Consider the following 24119-nt stretch of genomic DNA (forward strand, 5'->3'; position numbering starts at 1 on the left):
CCTTAATTGTTTTCTAGGGGGACAATTCCCGGAAGTGGAATTACAGAGTCAAAGGACATGCATTTTTCAAGCCTTGGATGCATCTTACTAGATGTCCTATAGGATGGTCATATCAGCTTTATAGAAGAGTAGCTGTGTCCCTGAATTCTCCCTGACACTGCATGCTCTTATATTTCCTCAAGTTTTGACAATTTGATAGGTGAAAAGTGGTATCTGACTGTTCAGATCTGGAAGCCTTTGTTATATAAACATTTTTTTAATGTTTATTGGCAAGAATACTTTTCTAAGAGAAACATCAGTGAGCTGGTTTCCATTTAAGCTGAATGAAGCCACAATGTACCTCAAGTATAAGATTAACTGGCCTTTTTCAGTTGCACTCTAATTGCAATTTAGAATGATGTTTCTGAGCCACCTGTCAAACGCATTCTGGGCTGTACCTCTGCGTACCCCAGGAATAAATCTCATGGCCTTCTTTACCTGGCCTCCTTAGTGGTGGCCCAGCAGGAAGCGGGGGTTAGAGCAGGAGCCACTCAGCCTTCCAAGATAGATACTCCATGGGCCGGTGGTATTACTGGCCTTTTGAGCCCATCCCCATTTGCATAGATGATCCACGTGGGTTATCATCTGGCTGGTATGTTCCCAGAGTGAAACTCAGCAGCCCCTTGAGGGAAGGGATGGTGGCCATCGGGCGAGAGTATTGCAAGTTAGTTTGGATCATTTGCTAAGCAGCTTGTGGTGCCTTCAGAAAGGAACAGTTTCAAAGAACTTTCACATCTGTTGGCTCATTTCACCCTAACGACAGTCTTCTCTTTGATATTTGCATGGCATTAAATTTTGCCTTTCTTGTTTTCTCCAGAAAACGCTCACTCCTGGATCTTCACATTGAACTCAATGGCTACATGTATGATTGGAACAGCAGAGTTTCTGCCAAGGAGAAATATTATGTCTGGCTGCAGCACACTCTGAGAAAGAAACTTATCCTCTCCTACACATAAGAAACCAAAAGGCTGGGCGTAGTGGCTCACACCTGTAATCCCAGCACTTTGGGAGGCCAAGGAGGGCAGATCACTTCAGGTCAGGAGTTCGAGACCAGCCTGGCCAACATGGTAAACGCTGTCCCTAGTAAAAATACAAAAATTAGCTGGGTGAGGGTGTGGGTACCTGTATTCCCAGTTACTTGGGAGGCTGAGGTGGGAGGATCTTTTGAACCCAGGAGTTCAGGGTCATAGCATGCTGTGATTGTGCCTACGAAAAGCCACTGCATACCAACCTGGGCAATATAGCAAGATCTCATCTCTTTAAAAAAAAAAAAAAGGACAGGAACTATCTTACTCAATGTATTAGTCATGTTTCTCTAGAGGGACAGAACTAATAGGATACATGTATATAAAAAGGGGAGTTTATTAAGGAGTATTGACTCACATGATCACAGGGTTAGGTCCCACAATAGGTCATCTGCAAGCAAGGAAGCCAATTCAAGTCCCAAAGCTGAAGAACTTGGAGTTCAATGTTTGAGGGCAGGAAGCATTCAGCATGAGAGAAAGATGGAGGCCAGAAGACTACACCAGTCTAGTCTTTCCATGTTTTGCCTGCTTTTATTCTGGCAGTGCTGGCAGCTGATTAGATGGTGCCTACCCAGATTGAGGATGGTCTGCCTTTCCCAGTCCACTGACTCAAATGTTAAATCTCCTTTGGCAGCACCCTCACAGATGTACCCGGGAACACTTTGCATCCTTCTATTCAATCAAGTTGATACTCAGTATTAACCATCACAGTCCATTTGGGCAACTATACCAAATTACCATAGACCAGGTGACTTAAACAGCAGTTATTTCTCACAGTTCCGGAGGCTGGGAAATCCAACATCTAAGTGGTAGCATATCTGGTGTCTGGTAAGGCATGCTTCCAGATCTTACCAGATGTCAGTCTTTTGATGTTCTCACATGGCAGAAAAAGAGGATGCAAGCTCTCAAGTGTATCTTCTTTAAGGGCACAAATTCCATTCATGAGGGCTCTACCCTCATCACCTAATTACCTCCCAAAGGCCCCACCTTCTGATACTGTCACTTTGGGGATACTGTCTCCCCTTTGAATTCTGGGGGGGATACAAACATTCAGTTTGTAACAATAGCCTTATGATTTAGAGGTTACTTGTTCATTCACCTAGACCTCAAATTGCATTTTACAGCTAATCAAGTATATCTTTCTCTGATTTGATAGTGTGACCTAAAAGGGGACCATTGTTTGAAATATCATTAGAGTTGCTTACTATTATTATTATTATTATTATTATTATTATTATTATTGAGACAGAGTTTCATTCTGCTGCCCAGGCTGGAGTGCAGTGGCATGATTTTGGCTCATTGCAACCTCTGCCTTCTGGGTTCAAGCAATTCTCCTGCCTCAGCCTCCCGAGTAGCTGGGATTACAGGCTCCTGCCACCACACCCGGCTAATTTTTGTATTTTTAGTGGAGACAGGGTTTCCACCATTTTGGCCAGGGTGGTCTTGAACTCCTGACCTCAGGTGATTCACCAGCCTCGGCCTCCCAAAGTGCTGGGATTACAGGCTCCTGCCACCACACCCGGCTAATTTTTGTATTTTTAGTAGAGACAGGGTTTCACCATGTTGGCCAGGGTGGTCTTGAACTCCTGACCTCAGGTGATTCACCAGCCTCGGCCTCCCAAAGTGCTGGGATTACAGGTGTGAGCCACTGCACCTGGCCTATTATTATTTAAAAAAAAAAATTTTTTTTTTAAATTGATCATTATTGGGTGTTTCTCACAGAGGGGGATTTGGCAGGGTCATAGGACAATAGTGGAGGGAAGGTCAGCAGATAAACAAGTGAACAAAGGTCTCTGGTTTTCCTAGGCAGAGGACCCTGTGGCCTTCCGCAGTGTTTGTGTCCCTGGGTACTTGAGATTAGGGAGTGGTGATGACTCTTAACGAGCATGCTGCCTTCAAGCATCTGTTTAACAAAGCACATCTTGCACCGCCCTTAATCCATTTAACCCTGAGTGGACACAGCACGTTTCAGAGAGCACAGGGTTGGGGGTAAGGTCATAGATCAACAGCATCCTAAGGCAGAAGAATTTTTCTTAGTACAGAACAAAATGAAGTCTCCCATGTCTACTTCTTTCTACACAGACACAGCAACAATCTGATTTCTCTATCTTTTCCCCACCTTTCCCCCTTTTCTATTCCACAAAACCGCCATCGTCATCATGGCCCGTTCTCAATGAGCTGTTGGGTACACCTCCCAGACGGGGTGGTGGCCGGGCAGAGGGGCTCCTCACTTCCCAGACGGGGCGGCCAGGCGGAGGCGCCCCCCACCTCCCGGACGGGATAGCTGGCTGGGCGGGGGCTGACCCCCCCGCCTCCCTCCCGGACGGGGTGGCTGCGGGGCGGAGGGGCTCCTCACTTCTCAGACGGGGCGGCTGCCGGGCGGAGGGGCTCCTCACTTCTCAGACGGGGCGGCGGGGCAGAGACGCTCCTCACCTCCCAGACAGGGTCGCGGCCGGGCAGAGGCGCTCCTCACATCCCAGACGGGGCGGCGGGGCAGAGGCGCTCCCCACATCTCAGACGATGGGCGGCCGGGCAGAGACGCTCCTCACTTCTTCCCAGACCGGGTGGCGGCCGGGCAGAAGCTGTAATCTCGGCACCTTGGGGGGCCAAGGCAGGCGGCTGGGAGGCGGAGGCCGTAGCCAGCTGAGATCACGCCACTGCACTCCAGCCTGGGCAACATTGAGCACTGAGTGAACGAGACTCCGCCCGCAATCCCGGCACCTCGGGAGGCCGAGGCTGGCAGATCACTCGCAGTCAGGAGCTGGAGACCAGCCCGGCCAACACAGTGAAACCCCCTCTCCACCAAAAAAATACGAAAACCAGTCAGGCGTGGCGGCGCCCGCAATCGCAGGCACGCGGCAGGCCGAGGCAGGAGAATCAGGCAGGGAGGCTGCAGTGAGCCGAGATGGCAGCAGTACAGTCCAGCTTCGGCTCGGCATCAGAGGGAGACCGTGGAAAGAGAGAGAGAGGGGGAGACCGTGGGGAGAAGGAGAAGAGAGGGAGAGGGAGAGGGCTATTTTAAAAATTTTTTTTAAATTGCTGAACAGGGGTACCTCTGGGCAGTGTGTCAGAATACCACTTTTTAAATATTTTATGATTTATTTATTTTTCTATTTCTCGAGGTTAGTTTTAACTGATGTGTATCTGTATGTCTATTTGTATATTTTGTCATGATCATGTAACAGAGGCTGAAAAGTGTCGAAGAGACAGTTTTCAGGAACAACAAGCAATTATTCCTACTTTCCAAGTTATTTTGATGCCATGGTGGCTCATACCTATAATCTGAGTACTTTGGGAGGCTGAGGTGGACTGATCACTTGAGCCCAGGAGTTTGAGACCAGCCTGGGCAACATAGCAAGACTCCATCTCTACAAAAAAAGACAAAATTTAGCTGGGCGTGGTGGCGTGTTCCTGTAGTCCCAGCTACTTGGGAGGCTGAAGTGGGTGGATCCCCTGAGCCCAGAGAGGTCAAGGTTGTGGTGAGCTGTGATCACACCACTGCACTTCAGCATGGGAGACAGAGTGAGACCCTGTCTCAGAGAAAATAAATAAATAAAACCACCAGCACCACAAACAACAACAAAAAGTTATTTTGTACTTGTTTTGAGCACAGGACTCCTGAGGGTATCTTTGCATTTAATATTGCATAGGGGTGCCAGTGGGAAGTAATGTGTATGCTTGGCCTCATGAGCTAAAACCCTGTGTTAATTATGACAGAAGGAAAGTGTGTGAGAGGGATCTTAACTTCCTAGCAGCTCTAGCTGCCATCTTGAACCATGAAGATAAGGGCCACACGTAGGGGTAGCTGGGTAGTGAGCAGCAAGAAGCCTTGTTGGATGAGGGCATGAAGGAGCAGAATCACTGGAATCACTGTGTCAGCCCTAATTACCTACCTCTGGACTTTTATGTGAGGGAAAAAAATTGACAGTTTATATTTATCTCAACCTAGTTAACCCAAGTGATGCATTGTTATGAGATTAAAATGTTTGGAGGCCGGGCGCGGTGGCTCACGCCTATAATCCCAGCCCTTTGGGAGGCCAAGGCGGGCGGATCACGAGGTCAGGAGATCAAGACCATCCTGGCTAACATGTAAAACCCCGTCTCTACTAAAAATACAAAAAATTAGCCAGGCGTTGTGGCGGGCGCCTGTAGTCCCTGCTATTTGGGAGGCCGAGGCAGGAGAATGGCATGAACCTGGGAGGTGGAGCTTGCAGCGAGCTGAGATCTTGCCACTGCACTCCAGCCTGGGCGACAGTGCGAGACTCTGTCTCAAAAATAAATAAATAAATAAATAAATAAATAATAAATAAAATGTTTGGAATGTTGGCTTCATCCCTGGGATGCAAGGCTGGTTCAACATACGCAAATCAAGAAACATAATTCATCACATAAACAGAACTAAAGACAAAAACCACATGATTATCTCAATAGATACAGAAAAGGCCTTCAATAAAATTCAACGTTGCTTCATGTTAAAAACTCAATAAACTAGGTATTGATGGAAAATATCTCAAAATAATAACCATTTATGACAAACCCACAGCCAATATCATACTGAATGGGCAAAAGCTGGAAGCATTCCCCTTGAAAACTGGCACAAGACAGGGATGCCGTCTCTCACCACTCCTATTTAACATAGTATTGGAAGTTCTGGCCAAGAAAATCAGGCAAGAGAAACAAATAAGGGGTATTCAAATAGGAAAAGAGGAAGTAAAACTGTCTGTTTGCAGATGACATGATACTATATCTAGAAAACCCCATTATCTCCGCCCAAAAGTTCCTTAAGCTGATAAGCAACTTCAGCAAAGTCTCAGGATACAAAATCAATGTGCAGAAATCACAAGCATTCTATACACCAACAATACACAAGCAGAGAGCCAAATCATGAATGAACTCCCATTCACAGTTGCTAGAAAGAGAATAAAATACCTAGGAATACAGCTAATAAGATGTGAAGGATCTCTTCAAGGAGAACTACAAACCACTGCTCAAGGAAATAAGAGAGGACACAAATGAAAAAACATTCCATTCTCGTGGATAGGAAGAATCAATATCATGAAAATGGCCATACTACCCAAAGTAATTTATAGGTTCATTGCTATTCCCATTAAACTACTATTGACATTCTTCACAGAATTAGAAAAAAACTACTTTAAAATTCAAATGGAACCAAAAAAGAGCCCGTATAACCAAGACAACAATAAGCAAAAAGAACAAAGCTGGAAGCATCACACTACCCAACTTCAAAGTATACTGCAAGGCTACAGTAGCCAAAATGGCATGGTACTGGTACAAAAACAGACACATAGACCAATGGAACAGAATAGAGACCAGAGAAAGAAGACCACACATCTACAGCCATCTGATCATCGACAAACCTGACAAAAACAAGCAATGGGGAAAAGATTCCCTATTTAATAAATGGTGCTGGGAAAACTGGCTAGCCATATGCAGAAAATTGAAACTGACCCCTTCCTTACACCTTATACAAAAATTAACTCAAGATTAAAGACTTAATGTAAAACCTAAAACTATAAAAACCCTAGAATAAAATCTATTTAATATCATTCAAGACATAGGCACAAGCAAAGGTTTCATGACAAAAACATCAAAAGCAATTGCAACAAAAGCAAAAATTACAAATGGGATCTAATTAAACTAAAGAGCTCCTGCACAGCAAAAGAAACTCATTAGAGTGAACAGGCAACCTACAGAATGGGAGAAAATTTTTGCAATCTATCCATCTGACAAAGGTCTAATATCCAGAACCTACAAGGAACTTAAAACAAATTTACAAGGAAAAAAACAACCCCATCAAAAAGTGGACAAAGGACATGAACAGACACTTCTCAAAAGAAGACATTTATGTGGCCAACAAACATATTTAAAAAAGCTCAAACTTACTGATCATTAGAGAAATGCAAAGGAGAACCACAATGAGATACCATCTCATGCCGGTCAGAATGGTGATTATTAAAAAGTCAAAAAACAACAGATGCTGGCGAGGCTGTGGAGAAGTAGGAACACTTTTACATTGTTGGTGGGAATGTAAATTAGTTCAACCATTGTGGAAGTGTGTGTGGCGATTCCTCAAAGATCTAGAACTAGAAATACTATTTGTCCCAGCAATCCCATTACTGGGTATATACCCAAAGGAATATAAACCATTTTATTATAAAGATACATGCACATTTTTGTTCATTGCAGCACTCTTCACAATAGCAAAGACACAATAGCAAATGCCCATCAAAGATAGACTGGATAAAGAAAATGTGGTACATATACACCATGGAATACTGTGCAGTGCAGCCGTTACAGCTTTTGGTGATACAGTGAATCAGATTTTTCATTAATTCTTTTAATTGGTTATTACTGAACATGAAAAAGTAATCCTTGTATTGAAATCTTGAGTCTGGCCATGTTTCTATTTTAAATTCGTAAAGAATTCTAACAGAAGAGGAATTCAAAGAATGTCATAAATGGATGTTTCTCCATGGATGAAGGAACTGTTTTATTCACTTGCTGATAATTCAGCCTAATCCAGTTTGACATCATATAGATAAGTAGTTGAATTATGGATTTAAAATACGTATCATTTTCTAACTCCAAAGGTAATACTTATTTAAATGGTTTTGAAAATATAGAAAGGCACAATTTCTTTTTAAATCTGTTATTCTCCACCACCACTCAATCTGTCTATCATCTATCTCTCCATTCATTCTTCCATTTGTTTATATCTGTTAATCTTTGTATGTGTTCATGTATAGCTTTTACATGATTGGAATCATAATGCATATTCCATTTTGAAGTCTGCTTTTTTTTACACAAAAATATGTTGTGAATATTTTCCTATATTATGAAATATCATTAGCTGAGCTTTTAGAATTGACTGCATGTTTTGGTACCATTTAGATATAGTTTAACATACTTAGAAGTTATGTGGCTTTGCCACTATGGATGAATCTTATTTACTCAATATTAATTACTTACGAATAACCTCACCTAAACACTACTCAGCCATAAAAAGGAATGAATTAATGACATTCACAGCAACCTGGAGACTATTACTCTAAAGGAAGTAACTCAGGAATGGAAAACCAAACATTGTATGTTCTCACTCATAAGTGGGAGATAAGCTATGAGGATGCAAAGGCATAAGAAGGATACAATGGACTTTGGGGACTTAGGGGAAAGGGTGGGAGGCGGGTGAAGGATAAAAGAATACAAATTGGGTTCAGTGTATACTGCTCAGGTGATGGGTGCACCAGAATCTCACAAGTAACCACTTAATTACTTACGCATGTAACCAGATACCACCTGTTCCCCAAACACCTATGGAAATAATTTTGTTTTTTTTTTTAAAAAGGAATGAGATCATGTCCTTTGCAGGGACATGGATGAAGCTGGAAGCCATTATCCTCAGCAAACTAACAGAGGAGCAGGAAACCAAACACCACATGTTCTCACTTGTAAGCGGAAGCTGAACAATGAGAACACACGGACACAGGGATGAGATCAACACACACTGGGGCCTGATGCAGGGGCCGTAGCGGGGAGAGCATCAGGATAACTAGCTAATGCATGTGGGGCTTAATACCTAGGTGATAGGTTGATAGGTGCAGCAAACCACCATGGGACACGTTTACCTATGTAACAAACCCGCACATCCTGCACTTGTATCCAGAACTTAAAATAAAATATTTTAAAAATCTTTAGAGAATACGAAAAAAAAAGATTCTTCAATGCATACACAATAAAATTGCAGTTCAGTCAAACATTGGAAGTCTTTCTCTAACTGTCTAGTTGGTATCTTCATTTTCAGCTTCTTCAAGATCCCACTCCAAACACTGTTAGCTCAGCCAAATTGAACAGCTTATATCTCCTACCTTTGGATCTTTAGTTCTGGTGATTGTATATTTCTGGACCATCTGGAACCCCAGCATATCACCCTACCCCACATCTCCACATCCCCAAAATATAACCATACTTCAAGGGCAGTTCAAATACTGTCTCCTTCTATCCTCCATGAAGTCAGTTATCTCTTCCATTGGAATTATCGCCCCCTCTCCTGAACAGTACTATTTCGTGTGAATCTCCTCCAAGCCTTCTTTTCATTTTATATCTCATGCTGTAATTCTTGGAGAGTATGCTGTAGCTCAAGTGCAGAATTCTTATCAGTTTTATCTTTATATCTCTCCTAAACACTTTACCTGATGAAGAGCCTGGCATACACATAAATATATATTGAATGAATCAGTAATGGATTGAAAAGAGAAATGATGGATCTCTTAAATTTTAACTTTTATAAAATATTTTGATATATTCATGACCTTACTTTAGCAAGCAATGTACTGAACATGATGTAAACTATTGTTGATATAGTTTTTATATTGGAAGTGTAAGTAGTTTGTGGCATGGGATTGTGACATATCCTAGGTTTCCTCGTCTTCTTTTTATTGAAATGTAATTCACAAGCCATAAAATTTGCCCCTTTAAAGTAAATGATGCAGTGGATTTTAGTATATTTACAGAGTTGTGCAATCATCACCACTATCTAATTCCAGAACATTTCCATCTACCTAGAAAGAAACTCCATACCAGTGAGCTGCCACTCTAATCCTCCTCTTCCCCCAGCCTCTAGAAACAATAATCCATTTTCTGTCTCTATGATTTGCCTGTTCTGGATATTTTATAAAAATAAACATGTGGCCTTTCGTGTCTGACTTCCTTCACTTAGCATGTTTCAAGGTTCATCTATGCTGTAGAGTGTACCAGTGCTTCGTTACATTTTATGGCTGAATAATACTCTATTGTGTGGATATACCGCATTTAGTTTATTCATCAGTTGATCGAAATTTAGACTGTTTCCACTTTTTTGCTATTATGGATGATGCTGCTATGAATATTCGTATATGAATTTTTATATGGATATATGTTTTCAGTTCTTCTGGGCATATACCTTAGAAGTGAGAGTGCTCATCATATAGTAACTCTATGTTTAGCCTTTTGAGGAACTGCCAAACTGCTTTTCAAAGTAGTAGCATCATTTTATATTCCCACCAGCAGTGTATGAGGTTTTTTTTATATTTTTGTTTTTGAGACGGAGTCTCACTCTGTCGCTCAGGGTGGAGTGCAGTAGCATTATCTTGATTCACTGTAACCTCTGCCTTCTGGGTTCAAGCCATTCTCCTGCCTCAGCCTCCCTAGTAGTTGGGAGTAGCTGGGTTTACAGGAGCTCGCCACCATGCCCAGCTGATTTTTGTATTGTTTTTTGAGGCGGAGTCTCGCTCTGTGGCCCAGGCTGGAGTGCAGTGGTGCAATCTCAGCTCACTGCAAGCTCCGCCTCCTGGGTTCATGCCATTCTCCTGCCTCAGCCTCCCAAGTATCTGGGACTACAGCCGCCCTCCACCACGCCCGGCTAATTTTTTGTATTTTTAGTAGAGACAGGGTTTCACCGTGTTAGCCAGGATGGTCTCTATCTCCTGACCTCGTGATCCGCCTGCCTTGGCCTCCCAAAGTGCTGGGATTACAGGCGTGAGCCACTGCGCCCAGCCAATTTTTGTATTTTTAGTAGAGACAGGGTTTCACCATGTTGGCCAGGCTGGTCTCGAACTCCTGACCTGAGGTGATCTGACTGCCTTGGCTTCCCAAAGTGCTGGGATTACAGACATTAGCTACTGTGCCTGGCCTCAAATCCTTTCTCATTTTAAAATTGGGTTATTTATTTTATTTTATTTTATTTTATTTTTCTGAGATGGAATCTCACTCTGTCGCCCAGGCTGGAGTGCAGTGGTGCAATCTCGGCTCACTGCAACCTCCACCTCCTGAGTTCAAGCGACTCTCCTGCCTCAGTCTCCCTAGTAACTGGGATTACAGGCACCCACCATCACGCCTGGCTAATTTTTGTATTTTTAGTAGAGACAGGGTTTCGCCATGTTGGCCAGGCTGATCTTGAACTCATGAACTCAGGTGATCTGCCTGCCTCGGCCTCCCAAAATGCTAGGATTACAGGTGTGAGCCACCACACCCGGTGGGTTGTCTTTTTATTGTTGAGTTGTAAGCATTCTTTTTAATATTCTGGATACTAGTTTCTTATCAGGTACAAACTTTGTGAATACATTCTCCCATTCCATGGATTGTCTTCTCACTTTCTGGATACTATACAGTACAAGTTTTAAATTTTGATGAAGTTCACTTGATTTCTGTTTTTTATGTTATTGCTTATGGTTTTGGTGTCATACCTAAAAAACCATTGTCTAAATCAATTGCCTATGAGGTGTTACACCTATGTTTTCTTCTAAAGTTTTATGATTTTAGCTCTTTGACCCATTTTGAGTTATTTTTGTGTATGCAGTGCGAGATAAGCATCCAGCCTCATTCTTTTGCACATAAATGTTCACTTGTCTTAGCATTACTTATTGAAAATACTATTTTTTCCCTATAGAATTATTTTATACTTATCACAAATCAACTAACTATAAGGGTTTATTTCTGGACTCAATTCTGTTGCTCTATCCTATGCTAGTACCACACTGTCTTGATTATTGTAACTTCATAGTAAGTTTTGGAATCCAGAAATGTAGTCCTCTAACTTTGTTGTTGTTCTTCTTCTTTTTTTTTTTTTTGTAGAGATGAGGCCTTGCTATGTTGCCCAGGCTGGTCTCAAACTCCTGGCCTCAAACAATCCTCCCACCTCCACCTCCCAAAGTGCTGAGGGGTGAGCCACTGCAACTGGCCTGTTCTTTTTCAAAATTGTTAGGGCTGTATTGGGTTTACCTTTCCCTAAATTTTCATATAACTGTTAGGATTCGCTTGCAAATTTATGTAAAAAGGGCCTCTGGAATTTTGATAGTGATTACACTGAATGAGAGGAGTTTGGCAGGACTGGTTTCCCAAGACCACAAGACCCTGTAAGACCCTGCTGATAAGACAGGATGTGGTAGAAAGGCCAACCCAAACCAGCCGAAACCATGATGGTGACAGAAGAGACCTCTGGTTACCTTTGCTGCCCATTCTGTGGTAATTATAATACATTAGCAGGCTAAAAGAAACTCCTACAGCACCATGATAGTTTACAAATGCCACAGCAACTTTCAGAAGTTACCCTGTATGGTCTAAAAGGTCCAGACCTCCCCACCTCTTTCCTGGAAAACTCACGAATAAGCCACCTCTTGTTTAGCGTATAGTCAAGAAGCAACCATAAATATAGCCAGTCAGCAGCCCATCAGGGCTACTCTTCCTATGGGGTAGCCATTCTTTTATTCCTTTACTTTCTTAATGAACTTGCTTTCACTTTATTCTGTCAGCATGCTCTTGAATTCTTTCCTGAACCCACTTGACCTCTTGGGCTGAGCCTTAACCTTGGGGTACTTTTGCCTATAACAAACATACAAAGATAAGTTTGGCTGGGCGCAGTGGCTCATGCCTGTAATCCCAGGACTTTGGGAGGCTGAGGATGGTGGATCGCTTGAGCCAAGGAATTTGAGGCCACCTTGGGCAACACGGCAAAACCCTGTCTCTACTAAAAATACAAAAATTAGCTGGGTATGGTAGCATGCGCCTGTAGTACCAGCTACTCGGAAGGCTGAGGTGGGAGGATCACTTGAGCCCGGGAGGTGGAGGTTTCAGTGAGCTGAGATTGTGCCACTGTACTCCAGCCTGGGGAACAGAGTGAGACCCTGTCTCAAAATAAAAATAAATTTGAGGTGTATTGCCATCTTAACGGAAGTTGTTACTGGTGGACGGTATCCAAATTACTGGTGGCAAATCTGCAGCAACCTCAATTCTTTCCTCCTCAGAAGAAAGAATTTGACTGAGGGGCATAAGGCAGAAGGAGGGACCGAGGCAAGTTTCAGAGCAACAGTGAAAGTTTATTACGCTTTAGGCTGGGCACAGTGGCTCATGCCTGTAATCCCAGCATTTTGGGAGGCTGAGGCGGGTGGATTACTTGAGGTCAGTAGTTCGAGACCAGCCTGGCCATCATGATGATGAAACCTCGTCTCTACTAAAAATAGAAAAATCAGCTGGGCATGGTGGTCCATGCCTCTAATCCCAGCTACTCGGGAGGCTGAGGCAGGCGAATCACTTGAACCTGGGAGGCGGAGGTTGCAGTGAGCCAAGAAAGTTTATTAAGCTTTAGAACAGTAAGGAAAGGAAAGAAAAGAAGGAAAGTATAACTTGGAAGAGGGCTAAGCAGGTGACCTGAGAAACCAGGTGCAGGGCTTGCCCTCTTGACTTGGGGTTTTATATGCTGGCATACTTCTGGGATCTTGTGTTACTTTTCCCCACTCCTGAGATCTTTTTGAGAAGCTGATGATCAGTCTCAGGTGTTTTCTATTAGGTGTGGGGGGGGCTGCCTGTCCCTGGCACCACCTGTGACCAATTATTACTTTACAGAAACATTTAACAACCGCCTGACCATCACCTGATGGTTGCCCAACACTCTTGGTGTGTGTCGGGGGAGCCCTCTCCTGCCTTGCTCAGACCTGAATGTACCCATTGTAACAAACCCCTTCTTTGTATACTTTGATATGGTGACATTTCTTGTCACTTGCCTCATTGTGAATTTTTATAGATGTGGCTAAGTCATATATATGCTTCCTTCTGAAAAATTATGTCAAATACTAGCAGTTTCTCACTGTTTTTTGTCGTAGAAACAACAAACTAACCTCGAAGTGAAAGGCCTTTCTGCGTTTATCTTACCTTTTTTGAGCAGCATTAAAACTGTTTTACTCAGACCAAGTGCCGTGGCTCATGCCTGTAATCCCAGCACTTTGGGAGGTTGACGTGGGAGGATTGCTTGAGCCCAGGAGCTCGAGATCAGGCTGGGCAATGAAGTGAGAGCCAGTTTCTACAAAAACATTTTTAAAAATTTGCTGGGCATGGTGGGACACGCCTTTAGTTCTGGCTACTCTGGAGGTTGAGGTGGGAGGATCACTTGAGCCCTGGAGGTTGAGGCTGCAGTGAACTATGATCTTGCCACTGCACTCCAGCCTGTGCAACAGAGCAAGACCCTGTCTCAAGAAAATCCCACAAATATATAAACATATATAGTGGTTTCTTATATACAACATTTTAAATTTATTGATATATAAAATATGTATTTTAAATTTATATACTTACAATCTGTTATATAAAATTATTTTTATAATATATTTATATAATATATTTTAAATTTAAATATATTTATAAATATATATAAATATATATTGTACACATTACTCAATTTTTCTTTTTCTTTTATTTTTTTTTGAGACAGAGTTTCACTCTTGTTGCCCGGGCTGGAGTGCAATGGCATGATCTTGGCCCACTGCAACCTCCGCCTCCCAGGTTCAAGAGATTCTCCTGCCTCAGCCTCCTGAGTAGCTGGGATTACAGGCGCCCACCACCATGCCCGGCTAATTTTTTTGTATTTTCAGTAGAGACAGGGTTTCATCATTTGGCCAGGCTGGTCTCAAACTCCTAACCTCAGGTGATCCGCCTGCATCAGCCTCCCAAAGTGCTGGGATTACAGGCATGAGCCACCACACCCAGCCTACATTACTCAATTTAACCACGTCCACCTAGTTCCCTAGACAAACTATTGCTAATTTAACTTTTAGGAACTACTGCCATCTTGCGGAACTTTGAGGTTTTGCCACCCCGGAATTTCCTAGCTGCTCTGTTCTTCTATTATGTGGCATAGCAAACACAAAATGGGTCACTTTTTTTTTTTGGAGATGGGATCTTGCTATGTTGCCCAGGCTGGTCTCCAACTCCTAGGCTCAAGTGATCTTCTTACCTCAGCCTCCTCAGTAGCTGGTACTATAGGAGACAGCACCACACTGCCCGGGCCTGGTTGCATTTTACTTGTCTAGCTATCGTCTCTTTCCTGTTGACTATCTGGAAATCTCTGATGGGGTCTTTAACAGAAAAAGTCTACTCCTTCAGACCTTAGTTTCACGCCATATACCACATATGACAGTTGTGGGAAGGTCTGGAATGTGTGGATAAAGGTGATGGCAGTGGCTGCTGCCATCATGCTGGCTGCAGCAGGGAGGCATGCTCTGGGTGCACACTCCATGGAGCTGGTGGGTGCCCCCCACCTTCTGAGTTGGAGCAGGAGCTCCTCGGGTGCTGCTGCAGCTGCCCAAACCCAGCCACCCAGACTGCGGCTGTGGATCTGAGCCCCCCTGTGCTCTTGGAGGAGGGCTGGGAGCAAGCAGGATCTGCCTTCCTGGGTGCAGAGACCAGCTTGGTCACAGAGACCCTAACCCAGCGGCACTAGAGGAATTAGACACACATACAGAAATATAGAGTGTGGAGTGGGAAATCAGGGGGCTGACAGCCTTTAGAGCTGACAGCTCCGAACAGAGAGTTACCCACATATTTATTGACAGCAAGCCAGTGATAAGCATTGTTTCTATAGATTATAGATTAATTAAAAGTATCCCTTATGGGAAACAAAGGGATGGGCCGAAACAAAGGGATGGGTTCTGGCTAGTTATCTGCAGCAGGAACATGTCCTTAAGGCACATATCACTCATGCTATTGTTTGTGGTTTAGGAATGCCTTTTTGCAGTTTTCCGCCCTGGGTGGGCCAGGTGTTCCTTGCCCTCATTCCGGTAAAACAACAGCCTTCAGCGTGGCCGTCATGGCCATCAAGAACATGTCACAGTGCTGCAGAGATTTTGTTTATGGCCAGTTTTCGGGTCAGTTTATGGCCAGATTTGGGGGACTGTTCCCAACACCAGGGTGTGGCTGCAGCCACCCTCCTAGGTGCAGGACCTGGGCATCTCTGCAGCCTGCACCCTGGGGGCCCCAGGAAGGACCCCCTCCCACCCCATCCCTGCAGGCTTGGGGGTATCTGCTCCCGCTGCCTGGCCTCTCTTCACTCCTGGCACCTTCTCCAATCTTGAAGTGGGGTTGGGGCCAAGTCCTGGGGCCTTGAATGGCAATGGGAGGCAGAAGGGGGCAGGTCCCCAGTAAGGCCCTGCCTTCAGGCCAGGGAGGGCCTGAAGGCTGGGGGTGGGGCTGCCAGTCCTGTGGATTGTAGTAGGGACTCATGGTGCCTCTTCTGGGTGCCCGTGGACAAATTGGCAGCCACTTCCTCCTCTCTGAGGTCCATAAAAGCCCTGGGCTCAGCTAGAGCAGGGCAGAGGATGGCCAGAGGACAAAGAGGGCAGAGAGGTGGTGGGATGACCAGCTGCAGAGAGGAGTACTCTCTGCTGATAGCTGGAGACAATGGGATGGCTGGCTGCAGAGAAGAGCTACCTTCTCCACTGAGAGCTGCAGAGACAACCTGCCAGCAGAGAGAAGCCACCCTCTCCAGGGCCTCCTCTCCACTGAGAACTGAGCACTGGACAGATGACCTGCCTACAGAGAGGAGCTACCCACTGTGGGCCTCCTCTGAGCTGTTCTAGCACTAAATAAAGCTCTTCTTCATCTTGTTCACCCTTCACTTGTCTGTGTGCCTCATTCTTCCTGGACGCAGGCCAGAACTCGGGCAAAGGTGCTGCAGTCAGAGAGGTTTCCAGCCAGAAAATTGATACCCCAAAGATCCCGTAACAAAGGTATGGAGCAAAGTGGGGGTAAGGAGGTCTTGGAGGTTGGGGGTGTCAAATCTAGAAGACTTGCTACTTCAAGACCTTCTGAGGACCCTCATAGGTTGGGGTGGAGGTTTCAGTGCTCTGAGCTCTTCTCTAGCCAGTATATCCCTTCCTCCTCCCCCATGGCTTATGCCAATCCTTTAGGAGTCATTACTCTTTTTTTTTTGGATGGAGTTTCGCTCTTGTTATGCAGGCTGCAGTGCAATGGCATGATCTCGGCTCACTGCAACCTCTGCCTCTCGGGTTCAAGTGATTCTCCTGCCTCAGCCTCCTGAGTATCTGGGATTACAGGCATGTGCCACCATGCCCGGCTAATTTTGTATTTTTAGTAGAGATGGGGTTTCTCCATGTTGGTCAGGCTGGTCTCAAACTCCCGACCTCAGGTGATTCACCCACCTCGGCCTCACAAAGTGCTGAGATGACAGGTGTGAGCCACCGTGCCCAGCCAGGAGTCATTACCCTTTAGTCTACCCAAACAGAGGGTGGGGAATTTGGACCAGAGATTGTATGTCAAGGAAAGCCAACCACTGCTACCACTACCCCCTACTAATGTGGAACTAAAGCAGTAGTTGACATCCACCTCTACAAAAGGCCATGAAGGTTTTGATTGGCCCTTCACGTGTACTCAGTAGACTGCAACCAATCAGGAAAGAGATTGTAAGACGTGCTTATTCTACCACCATCAACATGCCCTCAGTAACTGTGTGTAGGAGGAAGTAGAAAATGCTGAGTACAAATATCTGCACTGCACACCATCTCCCCTCTGTAACCTGATTCAAATGTTTCCCTGGAGCAGTAGGATAAAAGTTACAGTTTTACTTCCTGGGTCTTTATTCTACCTTTACCTTCCAGACCTAGATCAAATACTTCCTCCTCCAAGGAATGTCTGACTGATTGTCCCTTCTTAAAGCCCCTGTGGCACCAAAGTGAAGCCTCACTGTGGCATCACCACCCCCTGCCCGCAGTTACAGATGCTACACGATGTCATACTGAGATTCGGGCAGTGGTAGCCCGGGGATCAAGAGCAAGGGGTTCGGAGTCAGAGAGACCCACGTTTGAGCCCCGAATTCTTGTTCATAGCTTTGGGATGGTGGCAAGATTCCTTGCCTCTCTGAATCTGGGTTTCCTCATCTATTGAATGTGGATAATAATGCCAGCTAAGGCTGGGAGTTGTTATGAGTTCATCAGAGAAGTTTAGAAATGGTAGTACCGGTCGCCATAGTTACTATGGAAAGCAGGTCACTTTGCTTTCCAATTGTGCCCAATTCAGGGCTTTGAATTGCCTGCTAAATATTTAATATTATTGAATCAAAGTTGAAAGAGTTAATATACTTTATGAACAGAGTGAGAGAAAGTGATAGTTTCAATAAGTTGCCTCCCTAAATGGCCCAATAAATTTAATATTTATAATAAAACAACTAAATAGAAGACCAAGACTTACGGCTTGTCTTTCTTTCTTTTTAAGTTATTTTCCAGAAAATAATATTTATATTTTAAGTTAAAGTAACTGCAAATTGGAAACCACAGGGGGAGCCCCAGGCTGGGACAAATAATGACTAGCCTGGTCCCAACAGAACAGGCAAAGAAGGTGGTCCCTACACTCTTTATGGTCACTTGGGGCCCCCTCCTCACTCTGCTGCAGCATTCTAGGGTCAGGGCCCCACCTTCCCTGGAACTGGGGTAGTGAGTAACCCAGCCTGCTGTGCTCCGGCCCCCCTTTCCCAAGAAGGTTTTTTTTTTTTTTTTTTTTGAGAGAGTCTTTCTCTGTCGCCCAGGCTGGAGTGCAATGGCACGATTTTGGCTCACTGCAACCTCTGCCTCCCGGGTTCAAGCGATTCTCCAGCCTCAGCCTCCTAGTAGCTGGGATTACAGGCATGTGCCACCAAGCCTGGCGAATTTTATGCTTTTAGTTGAGATGTGGTTTCACCATGATGGCCAGGCTGGTCTTGAACTCCTGACCTCAAGCGATCTGCCCACCTCAGCCTCCCAAAGTGCTGGGATTACAGGTGTGAGCCACTGTCCCCGGCCAGGACTTGTCTTTCTTTTTCTTTTCTTTTTTTTTTTTTGAGAAGGAGTCTTGCTCTGTAGTCCAGGCTGGAGCGTGATGGCGTGATCTCCGCTCACCGCAACCTCCACCTCCTGCCTTCAAGCGATTCTCCTGCCTCAACCTCCGGAGCAGCTAGGATTACAGGTGTGTGCCACCACGCCCAGCTAATTTTTTGTATTCGTAGTAGAGACAGCATTTCACCATCTTGGCCGAGCTGGTCTCGTGATCCGCCTGCCTCAGCCTCCCAAAGTGCTGGGATTACAGGCGGGAGCCACCGCACCTGGCCCCAGGACTTGTCTTTCTTAAGCACAGAAGTTCTCTGAATGATGCCTAGGACATGGAAAGGACATTTTAATACATTTGCTAATCAAAGCATCATAAATCTTGCTTTTTTTCCCCATAGATAAAACATCTTTCTAAGACTCTGTACCTCTTTCCAGAGTGCTGCACATTTGAGTTAGCTTAATTATAGTGTAGTGACTTTGATCCAAACTTGCTGGTTTAAATCTTGGCTCTTCCAGCCGCTCACTGTGTGACCTTGGGCAAATTAATTAACCTTTCTGTGCCTTAGTTTTCACATGTTAAAGCAGCAGTCATAGTAATAGTATTTATCTTACAGTGTTGTTGGGATGGTGAAATGAGTAAATATTTGTAAATGCCCTGGCACATGGTAGTTGCAATATTAGTGTGCAGTATTGTTTTTATGATTAGAAATAATGTCTTCAAAGTCTCACTTTCCTGCTGGTTTGAATGTGCTGTGAGAACACATACCGTCAGTTTTGCCTACCACAAATTTGTTGAGTCTCTTGCAGGTACCTCCAAATGGGCTTGTAATTCACCATCCCCACTTTTCTTTTTTTTTCCTTTCTTTTTCTTTTTATTTCTTAATTTCTCCCACAAAGACTGAAAGTGAATCCCCACTTTTCTTTTATCTTTTAAAAATTTTATTTGTGGGCCGGGCACGGTGGCTCCATGCCTGTAATCCCAGCACTTTGGGAGGCCAAGGAGGGTGGATCACAAGGTCAGGAGTTCGAGACCAGCCTGGCCAACATGGTGAAACCTCGTCTCTACTAAAAATACAAAAAATTAGCTGGGCGTGGTGGCGCATGCTTGTAATCCCAGCTACTCGGGAGGTTGAGGCAGGAGAATCACTTGAACACAGGAGGCAGAGGTTGCGGTAAGTGGAGATCGCTCCATTGCATTCCAGCCTGGGTGACAGAGCAAGACTCCATCTCAAAAAAAAAAAAAAAGTTATTTGTTTATTTGCATGTGGACATAAGAAAGGGTTAACATGGCCGACAACTATTTCATGAGCTTTTTGGCTTTATTTGAAAAGTGAAGTGTGTTTGGGGAAGGAGATGGTTAGGAAAACAGATGCTTCCCTTTTTGACTTACCAAGGAAATGGAGATCCAAAGGAAAGCCTGAAGCACTTTGTGGCTTCCACGGGTTCATTTCTAGGAAGCTTTTGCTTTACCTGGGGAAACCCCAAGCTCTACAGTGAGAAAGTTGTAAATTAGCCTTTAGGAGACGCTGTTTGTCAGTTATCTTAACCCTGGGAAAGGGGAGGGAAAAAGGCAGATAAGCAGTGATGACATCAGCAGGAAATTAGTATCAGGCTACCCAGTCCTGAAGATTCAGTTTTCACTTAAACAACCAGCAAGTCTTGAAGTCTCTTCCCAAGCAAATGGGAGCTTCTTTGGACCTTGGAGCACACAGAGGATTCTACTTTCTTTAAAACTTTGTTTTCAGGCAATTTCCCTGAGAATCGTTTACTTCCAGAAGATTGGTGGAGCTTGATCTGAAGGTATGTAATTAACAACCCTTCTTACTCCAGAGTCTCATGCTTGAATCTTTTCCTTTGCTTCATGGCTTCGTGTTGTAGAAACTTGCAAAAACTTGTCAGCAATGGCACTATTTTTTCTTAGATTTCTTTGTCATGCCTGGGAAAACAAAACTTAAAAAATCCGGAAGCCTCCAACATAGCCTTTTACCGGGGCAGAAATATGTTAGCTCACAGAGACAAAGTTTGGTAGACTCACTAAAACTAGAGATCAGAATTGTCAAGAAACCACAAGGCAAATGCTAGATGCGGTAGAATAGAAAGGTGTCTCCAATAAACCACTCATTTGACCTCAGGGCTAGTAGCAGGGAAGATCCCCTGGATTATCACATTAAAAATGACATTTTTTTGTTTCTTTTAACACCAAAAGTAATGTGTATGCTCACATATGCATAAAATTTGAGAAATTCAATTGGAAGCCCAGAAGGAAATTTGTATTATCTATAGTTATGTCACCTCGATATAACCACTGTTTGTTATGGAGGTTTTGGTTTTTGCTTTGTCTTCCTTCCTTTATTTATTTATTTATCTATTTATTTATTTGAGACGGAGTCTCCCTCTTTCACCCTCCAGCACTCAAGCTGGAGTGCAGTGGCACAATCTTGGCTTACTGCAACTTCCGCCTCCCAGGTTCAAGCAATCCTCCCATCTCAGCTTCCTATGGAGCTGGGACCACAGGCATACACCACCAAGCCCAGCTAATTTTTGTATTTTTTGTACAGACGGGGTTTCACCGTGTTGCCCAGGCTTGTCCCGAATTCCTGGCCTCAAGTGATCCACCTGCCTCAGTCTCCTGAAGTGCTTCTCTGATTATAATGAAATGTAGTATGTAGAATACCATAGTTTATAGACTAGTCAGATGGAAACATTGACTCATGTAATTTTTATCTTCCTTCACTGATTTGAGCAACTCTTGTCTAAAATCACCCTTTCCTTCTGAGGTCTAGGAGGTTTTTTTTGTTGTTGTTTTGTTTTGTTTTTGAGGCAGGGTCTCGCTCTGTCACCCAGGGTGGAGTGCAGTGGCACAATCATGGCTCACTGGAACCTCCATCCCCGGGGCTCAAATGATCCTTCTGCTTCAGCCCTCTGAGTAGTTGGGACCACAGGCGTGCACCACCATGCCTGGCTAATTTTTGTATTTTTTGTAGAGATGGGGTTTTACCACGTTGCCCAGTCTGGTCTTGAACTCCTGGCCTCAAGTGATCCACCCGCCTTGGCTTCCCAAAGTGCTGGGATTATAGGCGTAAGCCATGACACCCCACCTGTTCCTTCCTTTTTTTTTTTTTTTTTTTTTGAGACGGAGTCTCGCTCTGTCGCCCAGGCTGGAGTGCAGTGGCGCGATCTCGGCTCACTGCAAGCTCCGCCTCCCGGGTTCACGCCATTCTCCTGCCTCAGCCTCCCGAGTAGCTGGGACTACAGGCGCCCGCTACCACGCCCGGCTAATTTTTTGTATTTTTAGTAGAGACAGGGTTTCACCGTGTTAGCCAGGATGGATGTTCCTTCCTTTATAAAGTATTTTCTTGTTTCTAAAAATAGCCAAGTTCTGCATATTGACTACATACCTCAAGTGCTTATAGAATAAATAGTATTACAATGAAAATTTTATCACTGCATTCTCTCTGATTATGATGAAATTTAGTATAGAGAATAGCGTAGTTTATAAACTGATCAGATGGAAACATTGACTCATGTAATTTGTTTTTTTTTTTAGTGAAAACAAGTTTATTAGAGAAGTAAAGAAACAAAAGAATGGCTACTCCATAGACAGAGCAGCCGACTCATGTAATTTTTAACTTCCTACACTGATTTGAGCAACTCTTGTCTAAAACCACCCTTTCCTCCTGAGGTCTAGGATATTTTTTTATTTATTTATTTTTCTTTTTGAAACAGGGTCTCACTCTGTCATCCAGGGTGAAGTGCAGTGGCATGATCATGGCTCACTGCAACCTGTGCTCCCCAGGCTCAAATGATCCTTCCATCCTCGGCCTCCTGAGTAGTTGGGACCACAGGCATGTGCCACCATGCCCTGATAATTTTTTGTATTTTTAGTAGAGACCAGGTCTCGCCATGTTGCTCAGGCTTGAGGTCTAGGATTATGCCTTCCCTTTCTGTAAGATAAAGGCCTGCCCTCTTACAGGTAGCAGTCTGAAGTTAAGATGTAACACACATACCTCATGGTACCTTGCTGTCTTTGGGTTGATAGATCATAAGGATAACCCTGCCTCCCCCAGATTGCTTTGTGTCTAAAACTTAAAGCATAGATCCAAGTGCTATTTCTGCCATGTGCTGGAAATGAATGTAAGGGCTCCAATCAGGCTACCAAGCTTGAGAAAAATTGTGCTGTGTCCCTCCATCTTAACTTTCTCTCTCTGGGAACATTTTGATTTGGGAGAAATCAAGGTGAATTGAATTCCAATATAAGCACCCTCCAAGTTTCCTAAAAAGTAACTTGCAAGTGTTGGGGAAAAGTTTTCTGGGCTGTTGCTTTTTGAAGTAGCCTCGCAGTAATTTTTATTTTTCAGCACTTCTAGGAAAGTCTAATGCCCAGAACGGAGAAGGTTGTGGTGAGGGGAGGGCCTGGGAAGTCAGGGGGCCATATGTCCTCACTCTCTAACTCCCTGCCCCACCTCTCTGTCCCTTTCAGGCTGGCCATGAAATCTCAAGGTCAACATTGGTGTTCCAGTTCAGATAAAAACTGTAAAGTGAGCTTTCGTGAGAAGCTTCTGATTATTGATTCAAACCTGGGGGTCCAAGATGTGGAGAACCTCAAGTTTCTCTGCATAGGATTGGTCCCCAACAAGAAGCTGGAGAAGTCCAGCTCAGCCTCGGATGTTTTTGAACATCTCTTGGCAGAGGATCTGCTGAGTGAGGATGACCCTTTCTTCCTGGCAGAACTCCTCTATATCATACGGCAGAAGAAGCTGCTGCAGCACCTCAACTATACCAAAGGGGAAGTGGAGCGACTGCTGCCCACCCGACAACGGGTTTCTCTGTTTAGGTGAGGACGGGTCTGTGGTGGAGATGGGAGGATCTCCCATCTAGTGTTCATTCTGGCCATTGGGCTTTGAAAGGAAGCTGCAGTTAAGATCTTTTGGTTATCTACCTCCTTGGATGATAAACCAGGAGATTCTAAACCTCCTTCTCAGCCTCTGATGCTAATGAGATGAGAGTTGGGAGGTTGGCAAAGCTTCAAGACCAAGCTCTGGGCCCAGAGGTGGCTTCCCTTTGTTTTGCTTCTCACTAGCAGTGAAGCCCACCTCAGTGTGGCAGAGCCCGTGTTTTCCCTGCTTACCAGCTGCTACACGTGCAGATCTTCTCCCTCCTGGGATCCACTAGTCTGTCTACCTGTTTCCCGGGGTCTTGAGAAGAGAGTAATGCATACTTGGAGTGAAATAAGCAAGATGAAAAAAGAGATGTGTTTCTGGGGTAGGGAGGGATGTCATTTATGCCATGTCTAGTTATAGAAATTTCTATATTTTTGGGTGGGAATCCAGAAAGGTAAAAATAGGCATTTTGCCCAAAGAGGTAAAATTTAGGCATTGGTCTTATCATGGATGACAGCGTTTTATTTTTATTTTGA

The 24119-nt window shown here is 44.3% G+C and overlaps 2 protein-coding genes across 12 annotated transcripts in view; both read left to right on the top strand.

Moving 5' to 3' along the window:
* CFLAR (CASP8 and FADD like apoptosis regulator) overlaps positions 1-9800 on the top strand; it is a 58842-nt gene extending 49042 nt beyond the window's left edge. For 5 of the 7 annotated variants that reach the window (XM_063595520.1, XM_063595521.1, XM_003820725.6 and 2 more), the window contains one exon: positions 857-9800. In XM_063595520.1, coding sequence (XP_063451590.1) covers positions 857-995 — 139 coding nt within the window. In that variant the 3' untranslated portion in view covers positions 996-9800. Of the gene's footprint in view, positions 1-17 lie in introns of all 7 variants that reach the window. The other 2 variants (XM_063595522.1, XM_055108949.3) reach the window with 1 other exon arrangement.
* Positions 9801-18156: 8356 nt separating this feature from the next.
* Positions 18157-24119, top strand: part of CASP10 (caspase 10) — a 39400-nt gene continuing 33437 nt past the window's right edge. For 2 of the 5 annotated variants that reach the window (XM_008974176.3, XM_014344045.3), the window contains exons 1-2: positions 18157-20503; positions 23184-23537. In XM_008974176.3, coding sequence (XP_008972424.2) covers positions 23191-23537 — 347 coding nt within the window. In that variant the 5' untranslated portion in view covers positions 18157-20503; positions 23184-23190. The remainder of the gene's footprint in view (positions 20504-23183; positions 23538-24119) is intronic. The other 3 variants (XM_008974174.5, XM_003820728.5, XM_003820730.5) reach the window with 3 other exon arrangements.

Source organism: Pan paniscus, chromosome 13, assembly GCF_029289425.2.
Source record: "Pan paniscus chromosome 13, NHGRI_mPanPan1-v2.0_pri, whole genome shotgun sequence".
Classification (NCBI taxonomy): domain Eukaryota; kingdom Metazoa; phylum Chordata; class Mammalia; order Primates; family Hominidae; genus Pan; species Pan paniscus.